At 43.5% G+C, this 11,005-nt stretch overlaps 1 protein-coding gene across 1 annotated transcript in view; it reads right to left on the minus strand.

The window, feature by feature from the left end:
* Positions 1-3,190: 3,190 nt before the first annotated feature.
* Positions 3,191-11,005, minus strand: part of NCF2 (neutrophil cytosolic factor 2) — a 30,609-nt gene continuing 22,794 nt past the window's right edge. Inside the window, exons 11-15 of the mRNA XM_087438816.1 lie at positions 10,771-10,796; positions 10,211-10,362; positions 9,973-10,084; positions 6,028-6,205; positions 3,191-3,475 (exon numbers count right to left, since the gene is read on the minus strand). Of these exons, the coding sequence (XP_087294942.1) occupies positions 3,363-3,475; positions 6,028-6,205; positions 9,973-10,084; positions 10,211-10,362; positions 10,771-10,796 (581 nt within the window). The 3' untranslated portion in view covers positions 3,191-3,362. The remainder of the gene's footprint in view (positions 3,476-6,027; positions 6,206-9,972; positions 10,085-10,210; positions 10,363-10,770; positions 10,797-11,005) is intronic.

The following is an 11,005-nucleotide window of genomic DNA, read 5'->3' on the forward strand; positions in this document are numbered from 1 at the left end:
TTAATGATTGCTTTGCTGACTGAGAATGTAGTTGAAATTATTCCTAAACATCTTTTATTACTGTTATTACTCAGTAGTAAAATATCACATTGAATTCTTCCACACACAGATGTGCTTCTTCTAGTCAGTGTGTAGCAAGGAAAGCCCCGTTCACTGCTCCTGTGAGAGGTTGGTGGTGACAGGATGGGGAAACTGACCTCTTCAGCCAGTGGGAGTGTTCCATAAGGGAGAGTACAAGGCCTCAACTTCCACACAGAAGGTTCTGGTAGGCCCTCCTGCTGGAGATTCCAGCAGGAAATGCCCTTCACTCTGTAGGTGCTTGAGCCCCATTCGAGGATGCAGTGTGGGTGGTGGTGCTGGGCTGGACTAGCAGATGACTGCTGTAGGATTTTAAATTCACGTTTTTGATTCCCATACATTTTACGGTAGCATAGCAAGCAGTCTTACAGAAGGCAGGCTAGTCCATTCATGGCCTGACACATTTTAATAGGTAGAAGCTTTCAGTGTGGTTATTTTTTGGTTGGTTTTTGTGCCCCCATCCCACTTAACCACCCATCTCCTCCTGTCCCTACCTCCATCCCTTTTCTACCCTATGCTGTATGCTAGTAATTGTCTTTATTCCTAATATGTACAACATCTCGCCAAGAAGCAACAGCATGGGGTCCAGCAGTTGGGGCCCAAAATACAGTCTGAAGAGGAAGGAAGCAGTGCCGTCTGCATAACCCACAGAGGGGCCCGACCCCTGCCCAGCCGCAGTCTCCCAACCTCCACTTTGGGAGTGAAATTCAAGACAACACGGACACGTGTGCGTCACGCACAGAAGAAAACACAACGAAGTCCATTCTGGAAAAGGCGAAAGAAAGGAAAATAAACTTTTATTTGATATTTATTAGAAGGAAAGAGGACTGAAAATTTTCTTGTGTAGAAACAGAAGGACAGCATTTCTGTTAGTCATTTCCTGGAAAAGTAATATTTTAAGGGGAAATTATGGAAACAATCTAAATGTCCAGTTGCTGTGCTAGTGGTAGGGTTTATTTTCTGGGAGGTCTCTCCTTTGTGTGTATGTGTGAGTGTTTGTGTGCACACACACGCCCATCTGCTCTTCCGGAGGGGAGGGGTGTTGTGTATGAGTGTGTGGCGTTAGTGTGGGACTTATGAGCTGGAAAACAGCTGCAGAGCAAAGCACATCCAGGAGCCCCGGTTGTCACTGGAGTCTGGGCAACCCCAGCAATGAAAAGGGGTGAGATTAATGCTCATTGCTCTTTGGAGAGAGTGGTTGGAGCCCTGTGTTACATTATTGCTCTTTTAATTTGACATGGTGTTTGGGTTTTTTTGTTTTTGTTTTGTTTTTTTGAAAGGTCTGAAAGGGTGATGCCCCCCACTCAATGGCAATATGAAACCCTTCGTGCTTCTCTCCATCCTCTTCCCTGTGTCTACTGTTCTCCTGTTCCCTCCCGGCCAAGCCACCTTCCCTACTACCTTTCCCCTCTTGGTGTGTTTGAGCTCTGCATTCAGGCAGCTGCAACATTCCAGTGTTTGAACTGTCACTGATTCTTGCACCCTAGACAAGCTAACCAGGTTCACCATCACTCCCAGTAGTACCCAGGTCCCATCTACAGCCCCATTTCTGCATGAGAATTTGGTGTTTGGAATGTTTCCTGACTCTTGGGGTAGGGTTCCTCGCCTTATCATCCTCAATGTTGAGTAATGAGGAGGGAGAGGAGAATCTTCAGCAGATACTGGTTTTGTGTAGTAAACTTTCTTTTGTGTTTTCTTTTTTGTTTAGTTTTGTTTTGGTCTGTCTGTGCAAGACCTGCAGCTGCTGAAATCAGCTTTGCCTTTAATTAAACCATGTTCTCTCCAACCAGATCTGTGTATAGATTGTTTCTTTTCTATCCTAAAAGAAAATCCAACTTAAAAAGCAAGAATTTAACTACTCACAAATCACCTAGGGGAAAGCAAAGATGGTCAGAAATCAAATATGCTTTAGGGTTATTTTTGCTTTTAGTAGCATTCCAAACCTGTGTGCATTGTATGCAAAGTGATGAGTAGAAAGAAAATGATTGTCAAAATTCTTTTGTTTAATAAAGAATGGCTTATGCAAAGGAGTTAACAACCCACCATTTTTATCCCTATTGTCACTGTTAATAAGGCAATTTAGAGATAGTTTATCCTTTTGGCCTATAAAATTCACTAAGTCTCATTTGCAATAACAGTAATTAGTCTTCTTAGCTTTAGGGTTGCATTTCTTTGAGTTGTGTCCAAAATTTCCAGTGGTAGCCAACCGGGCCTTCAGCAGTGTGCTGTGAGCCGTGCCATAGCTTAATGGTCTGTGTGTTCACACTGACGAGCTACCCTTTCACCCGACTCAGTCTACACTTCATTTCCTGACTCTGCTTTTCACAAGCACTTACACACTTGAAAAATTGTAAACAAAGCCATACATACTCTACAAGAAGAAGGGAGGGAGAGGAATTAAGGCCACATCCTAAGGTCTAGTATTTATAGAATCCTTCACTCAAGTTAACCCTGAAAAACTGGGCCATTTGGTTAAATGGTAACCAAAATAAAACTATAGTATTCTATCATGTATATTAGTATAGTAAATATTATAAAATGTTAGCTAATAGGATACTGCTAACCAACTGGCTTCCTTGAATGCAGCTTCTTTTCATCATTTAAGTGTTAGTGGCATATATTCAGTATTGAACTCTTAACAAATGTCCCTCTCTGAGAAGGCATGAATGTAATTCTAGTATTTTAATTCTCTGTGGAATTGAAAGCTGTATTCCATGGGAACCTAACTCAGTCTAGGTTCTGTTTAAGCCACGAGACTTTTAACAAAAAAAGAAGTTAATTTTGTATGTGTGTGTGCTGTCCGAATTACCTGTAAGGTTACTTCACGCCCTAGGAATCTGTGACAATAATGGTTCAGGAATAAGAATATTTACACTTAGGCATTGGGCCTGCACTCTGGCTGTCTTGTTTGTGTAAGTTTTTTATTGAGGTATCACACATACAGAGAAGTACATCAATAATAAGTGAACAACTCAGTGAATTTTCACAAAGTGCACACATCTGGGTAGCCAGCTCTCAGCCAGAAACAGATTATCAGCACCCTAGAAGCCCCCCTCATGCCCTTCCAGACAATTCCAACCACTTCCCTCACCCCACCCCACCCCCAGGGTAATCATCATCCTAAATTCTCACATGGTTGTTTATTAGATTAAATATTAACAGGGAAAAGTAGATTAGATAGCACTTCCAAACAGTAACTTCTTGGTACAGTGTACTGCAGAGGCATGCTAAACCTTGCAAATGATAGTACTCCCTTTTCTTCAGCTTGTAGGTTGTGAAACATCCTAGACTCCTCTAGGAGTGCTTTCCAAGTCTGTAGTTGCATGTTCTCCAACAAAAGCTTTGGGGAAAATACCAGCCTTCCCTTTGCACTCCCCTTCCAGCCACTCTTCATTCACTGATAAAAGGAAAAGTAGACATTGATTTCTAAAACCAATACAGAAAATGATCTCCTCTAGATAGTCCACACAGATCTTTTGTCAAGTCCTCCACCCCCGATTGTGCCAATGGGGAGATGTCTGTATTGGAAGGTGATTTGCGGTAACAGTGGACAAAGGACTTAGCCATCTTTTTATTGGTTTCTGCATTAGACATGATAATGGAGGAGTAAAATGCAGAAGAATCAATAAGATTTTTCAAAAAGTTGCCAGAGAAATACGAAGAAAGAAATTGAACAACGAATCTTTAGATAACGATTTTTTAACAAAGGAGAGAGTTTTATCTGAGCTCACTTGGGAATCTTTGTTTTGACTACTGGAAAGGGACATGCCATTGGTTAAATATATTAATAATAAATGTTCACTAGTGAATGATAGTTGGAGCTAGTGATAGGTTTAGTCCCTGTTTGTAAAATATAAGGATTTTAATAGCTCCTATTTTGAGCCTTTAATAAAGTACAGGCACTGTACTAGGATATAGATACACTCAGACTTTATAATAACTCAGTTGTAGATATTATCCCTGTTTTACTAACGATAAGGAGAGCCAGAGAGATTAATAGTTTGTTCAGGGCCATTCTGCCAATAGCTTAGGTATGACGTGCTTCAAAGCGCACCTACCAGACCACAAAACCAGGTTTGAGGTTCATCTTTGGATGTAAGACATCTAGATCAGACATTAGAGCACTGGTGGTTGGGTCCTGTCCCCAGAAATTGCTTTAATTTGTGTGGGGTGTAGCTGAACATCAGAATTTTTTCTCAAGTTCCCCCAGGTAATTCTAATTGCAAACCACTGTCTTGATCCTTCCTACTTATAATGTGAGTCATAGACTGGAATCATTTACCTGTCCTGGATCCTGGGAGCACATTAGAAATGCAAAATCTCAGGCCCCACCCCAAACCTGAGTTGGAATTCATTTTAACAAGATTCCCAGGTGATTCACATGAAAATTTGAGAAATTTTATGAGTGAAACCATCTCATAACTATTGAATACAGTTGAATTCACCCCCACTCCCACCCATGTTTATGCTGAACTCTGTTTTCTATTTAAGCATTATGGTAAAGTTTCAAAATATATGGGTACTTCCTGAATTAAACTGACATAGACTTTTGTACATATTACAGTAAGGAGTACTCCACCTTCTCTCCATATCTACTCAGAAGGTTTTTCAGTGTGTTCTCTTTTATCTCACCCCTTCCTTCCCCCAAAAAATCTCTGGACAATTTACCTTGTTGGTTGATACTGACACCTAGAAAATGGCGCTGGGAGTTACTAAACCAAATTCTTACCATTGAGTTTGCATTCTCTCTTGTCAGAAGATACACACTACCAGTGCACCCTGCTTCTATGTTTCATTACTCATATTTTGAGTTAATTGCCACACACTTGAGGGTGAGTATATTCACCCTCTACCCCATTAACTTTAAAATCTCCCACTGTCATTTATTTTTTTTTGTGAGATCAGCCCTGTGCTAACATCTGCCAATCCTCCTCTTTTTTTTTTTTTTTTTTTTTTTGCTGAGGAAGACGGGCCCTGGGCTAACATCTGTGCCCATCTTCCTCCAATTTATATGGGACACCGCCAAGCAGTGCATCCGTGCGCGCCCGGGATCTGAACCGGCGAACCCCGTGCCGCCACAGTGGAGCGCGCGCACTTAACTGCTTGTGCCACCGGGCCAGCCCCTCCCACTGTCATTTCTTAATCTGATGGATTTTGTTATAACTGATAATGGTATTTGTTTTTCACTACTTTGCATTGCTAATAACATTTCAGCCATGCGAACAAAGCTTTTGATGCGACTCGCATTTGTTTCCAGGTAGAGAAATAAGACTATGTCAAACCATGAGTTAGAACAGTGCTTCTCAGTAGAGTCAGTAGACCAGCATCACCTGGAAGCTTGTTAGAAATGCAGATTCGTGGGCCCCACCCCAGACCTGAATTAGAATCTCTGGGAGCTGGGGCAAGGAATTTTATTTAACAAACTCTCCAAAGTTTGTTAACCTGGGAATACTGAAGTTTGAGAAGCACTAAGTTAGATCCTCCACTTACTATTGCAGTTTTTAATGTGTTTGATTCCTAACAGAATCAGGAAAGTCGCCAGAGCAATTCTGAATACCTGCTTTTAAGGCAAAATTTACCCCCTTCCCTCATCTTCGAAAAGTACATCAATTCAAAGAATAATGGTTTGCAGAAGATAAGTATCATATGGCTTGGTGCAAAGGCAAAATGATTCCAGCCACCTTCCAATTCATTAACTCTGGGAATGAGAATCCATGGCTTCCAAAACATAGCTATCTTTAATAATCAAAATGTTATCTAAGTCTGCCATTTATTGCTTCCCTGCCCATCAGAGCACTTAATTTTGCTCCCTCCAGCTGAAAACTAGGAAGGAGGTTGAAACCATTGGCTAAAGTTTGGTTTGTAGGTTGTTGATGTTTTCCTCTCTGCCCTTGAATTTATTTCTGCTAACACGTAAATTAGTCTCTCTAATCCAGGAGTAGCACTTACCCATTGATAAAACCAGGATTATGTCCCCTTCCAGAAACTCCAGGTCTTCTGGTTGGGTAGCCTCATAACTGAAGAGTGCTACCACTTGGCTCCCTTCCTTAATCTGAGGTTCTTTTATCTGGTTATTAGCATCAGATTTTTCACTTTCCTTGGGTTCATCTGGGAAGCCTTGGTCACCCTGAAATAATAAAGGGCCTGTTAGTTTTCGTTACTTCCTAGCTGGTGAACACTGAACATCACTAAAGGAATCAGTCAGTGAATGTCACTGTAGCACCTGGGATGTAAACTCCTACAGGCAAGTTTGTGATCAGTGCCTAGCATAGACCTGGTATGTGCTTTATGACTACTAGTTGACCAGTCCGATAAATGAAATCAAAAGGTCTGCAGGACCACATAGGCTTAAAATCTTACTGAAACCTTACAGTCGTCCTGAAGAAAGTAGGTACTATTGTTACTTCTTTTCAGATCTAGAAACAGAGGTTGAGTCACAAGTGACATAACCCAAAGTCAAACCTGGGTTTCTAACTCCAAATCCGCGCTTCTTCCCCAGCACCCACAACACAGGGACCTTGTTAGAAATGCACAGTTTGGGCTCCATCCCAAACCTATTAAATCATGAACTCCCTGCAGATGGGGCCCAGCAATCTGTGTTTTAACAAGCCCTCTAGCTAATTCTGATACTTGCCAAGGTTTGAGATCCACTGTGCAGCACCTACGATCTTTCTAAGGCCATGAAAAAGGCTTTCCTTTTTTATACATGTAATTACACATCTTAGTTACCATTATGGTCACTTTTGACCCACAAAGGTTGAAAAGGAGGAGGAAAATGCAGTTTCTAGAGATGAGAATCTTAAGATGTAACAAATCAGTGTTGGAAACCCTTCTTGGCTAAATGCTGTACTGAGTGTTGAAAGTTCTAGTTTCCTGATGCTGTTTGTTCCAACCTTGGCAGATCCTCTTTACTGAAAGGTAGTTCAGTAAGGTAGAAATGGCCCTAAGGAGTCCAAAGACCTAGATCTGTCCACTCCACTGCTCTACTGCTTACCGGCTGTATGTCCATGAGCAGGCAGTGTAACCATTCTGAACCTCACTTTCCTCACCTGAAATTGAGCCTGGAAGAATGAAATGAGATGATGCAGAGTAATAATAGCTGACAATTGTTGAGCACTTACTCTGTGACAGTACTATTCTAAATAGACATATAAATATTTAAACTTGGTTAATAAGTGTGCCTGCATAGAGTAGATACTTAATAAATGTTAGTTCATTTTCCTTCTCTCCTAGTAAGTGAATGAGAACACCCTGACTTGCTACGAGTGAAACAATGACCTTTGAGGCTAGATTGAGTTCCAAAAAGACTGTGTTGGCAGTTTGGGGAGGGTGAGCCGCATACAGCTGCTAAATAGATGGAAGCTTTCTTTGAAGGACAAAAATTAACAATAATTAAAAATAAAAACCTTTTAAGTGAAGTAGTTCACATTTAGAGCTGAACTACTACTAGGCAGAATCCTTTTAAGACAATACTTAAAGAGGTTAGTCCAAAGACACAGTTGGAAAACCTAGAGGGACCTGTGAAACTTTCAGGGGCCCCCTGACACCGGCACTGATTCTCACCCCAGGGGCCTGGGGCCTCTCCTCTCAGCTAGAGGCACCAGAGGTCTCAGCTCCAGGGGCTCTGCTTGCTGAAGGCAATTTTCTGAATTCTCAGATTCCACTGACGTGGAAGTTATTACAGGGCCTTCCTCCAGGCCCATCTTCTTTAGTTCTTCCTCTCCCACTCTTTTTTTTGTCCCCCCAGCAAACATTTGTCTTTGATTTGAGTGAGAATCTACCGGAGAGACCCTTTCCTACTAAAGCAGACACCCCTGCCCAGCTGTGGGGATGAGGGTTTGGACGAGGGACTGTGCCTCCCACTGTGGCCCCAAGGCCTAGGTGGTCTGCAGTAGCTTTCCCGGTGTGGTCATTTCCATGGTCTCAGATCCACTTGTGGGTGAAAAATAGCTCTCAGAAGGACTCATATATGAATTGTTTAATTTGATACCCCCTAGATTGATAGAACTGCAGATGCCACAGTCTAAAAATGCTAAAGCAGAAAACACAGGTTAGTGGAGGGCAAACTGAAGCTGTCATAGGGACCCCAGTTAACACAGATTTGGTCAGTGGAGATCGCGTCTCATTTAACTCTGTGTCGGGACTCCGCAGCCCCAGGACTCTGGATGGGTAGCTGATGCCTCAGAGGAAGCCCACTGGCCAGCCTAGCTGAGCTCCCTGCCTAGCTCATATGCTCCATGAATCATTGGTCCAAAGCAAGACCTAACTATTTTCTCCCCTGCTCACATCATCCTAGTGCAGCAGTGTACAAGGCCTCCCATGACCTGGCCCTGTTGCCTGTCCTGTCTTGTCTCCCACCACTCTCCCTGTTGTGTCCAGTAACGCTGAGCCCCTTCGCCCACTATGCTCACTCTTACCATCTTCCCTCTGTTCTCTTCATCCGTATAATGTATCCTAACGTCCTCCACCTTGCTAATTTCTCTTTACCATTGTAAGGCTAAGCTTCAAGACAATTTCAGCATCATTTTCTCTAGGGACTACTGACTTGTCCCACTTCCCTCCAGCATTTTGGGGTGAGATACCCACCCATGTGCCTACGTAACACAGTATGCCATTTGTGCATCTCCATCAGTTTACTTAAGGCATGCTTCGTAACCATTTGTTTGCCTTTGTCTTCTCCACCAGAAGGGCCTGTGTCTTATTAGTTTTTAAATCTCCAGTGGCTATCTAGAGAGCAGTAAGCGCTCAGCAAATGTTTGTTGAAGAATAAATGTCACTAGACAAACACTGGAAACAACCCAAACGTCCACCAACAGGTGAATGAATAAGCAAATTGTGGTCTCCGTACAATGAAATACCATTTAGCAATCAAAAGAAATGGACTATTAAAACACAGAATACATATATATATATGTATTCTGTACAGTCCACTTATATGAAATTACATAAAAGGCAAACAAAAAAGTATGTTGACAGAAAGCAGATGGGTGGTTTTCAGGGGCCATGGTTGTGGGAGGAAATTAACATCAACAACAAAAAGAAATGGCAACTTTTCCCTTAGAGACTAAGGGAGGAAGTCGAAGAGTGTTACCTTGTAGCTACTACTTCCAGCCTCTAAAGTTGCTCCTGACTCCCTTTATTCTTACCGGAAAGTAAGTTAACTCTTTTCTAGACCTCGGGGCCTGTGGATAACCTGCGCTGGTACCGTCAGCACAGCGAGGTGCTCAAGAATAGAGGCAGGCTCTGGAGTGACGAAGCCCACCTGAGCCCTGGCTCCGCTCTGACCAGCTGTGTAATCTTGGTCAAGTTGACCTCTCTTTGCCTTGTTACCTAAACTGTAAAATGGGCTAACAATACCTACCTCCTAGAGTTGTGGGGATTATAAGCATTAACACACAGAGAGCACTTAGCATAGTATCCCGCATGTGGGAGGTTCTCTAATAGATGCTTGCTCTTGGTAGGAGGTTGTTATCCAAATCATCTCTGTGAAATAAATGCTCACTATTTTCTTTTTACTCTCAAGTGCTCTTTCCCCTGGAAACTTCCGGTGAAGAATGGCTACGAGGTCAGTCCCCAGCTATGACTTCGTTCCAGCTTTGCTTGAGAGTGATGGGCCTAAACTTTGAAACAGTTAGAGGTGGCAGCAGGTGGAAGGGACTCAAGGCTTTCTGTGGGCTCCTGGGCCTGCTCTGCTCTTGTGAGAAACCCTTTCCTGGCTGCAACTGGGGTGAGGATGCAGATGAAAGAGAGGCAGAGCTGTGGCTTGCTACCCACGTATCCCCAACACCGAGCACAGTGCCAGGCCCACAGAAAGTGCTTGATAAATGTTGAATTGTTGAGGAAGTGGCCCAATTGAAACACGACCTTAGGTGCCCTTGAGTTCCCTGCACTCACCACTGTGTTCTCACACCACAGGGTCAGGCAGTAGTTTTTCACTTGGCCCCAGGCAGCCTTCATGTTATCTTCTGAGAGGGGCGCCAGCTCATTGCTGTCCCGAGGCCGATAGCTGGGTAGAGATAATGAGTGGAAACAAGTCAGAGAACATCGGTGCAAAACCATCCTCCTCTTCTGTCCTCCAGGCCAGCACCAGGTCCCTAGCTGGACCCCCAACTGCTACCTGCATGGAACTCACCTCAGCTTAGTGTGTTCTGGCAGGAGGTCCAGTTTCTTAGCCACCATGTCCCGGACCTGGCTGTAGGGGAGCCCGGGCTGAGTCGCCATGACCACCGTGTACTTATAGTGCACCTTGAGTGTGTAGGGCATGGGAACACTGAACTTGACTTCCTGAGGGGAGAGGAAGCAAAGGGAACTCGTGAGTGTCTGAAGCTTCCTCTTAGCAACGTCCTGGACCGCAGGGAGTGCTCTGTGTAGCAGGGAGAAGGCCAATAAGTAACTGATTCCACAGTATCATGAAGGGCTTTCAGAGGTCCTCTAGCTCAACTCTTGCTTGGACAGGAATTTCCACTGAGTGAGCTCTGGCCCACCAGCTGTGGGCTAGTAGGAAATGTGTGCGTGGGGGTAGGGGAGGTAGCTGAGGGGGGGTCCCTAGCCCATGGTCTGTGTGCATGTGGTGACAACTGGTCTACCCTTCCTTTGAGACTCTTTCTAGAATCCAGGGAGACATGCCCAAGGTGACAGCCTAAGCTCTTCCATTCTCTACCACTTGAAATAGTACAAGGAAAAAAATGTTACCTTGGGCTCTTCTTTGTCTTTCTGACCTAAATGGAGAAGGTAAGGAGTAAAACAAAAAAAAACATGATGAATGAACACTCTTGGCAAGCCCCTGCCACACACAGAATGAAACTTCTTAGCACAGGGCACCCAACTTCTTACCCTTTAATCTCTGGGGTGATTATTAACCTTACTAAACTGTGGGGGAAATCTCGCTCTGGGGAAATGTGAAGGGTAAAGCGATGAACACACAAAC

Source organism: Ceratotherium simum, chromosome 2 (assembly GCF_057802395.1).
Source record: "Ceratotherium simum simum isolate JZ-2026a chromosome 2, ASM5780239v1, whole genome shotgun sequence".
In the NCBI taxonomy this organism is placed as follows: Eukaryota; Metazoa; Chordata; class Mammalia; order Perissodactyla; family Rhinocerotidae; genus Ceratotherium; species Ceratotherium simum.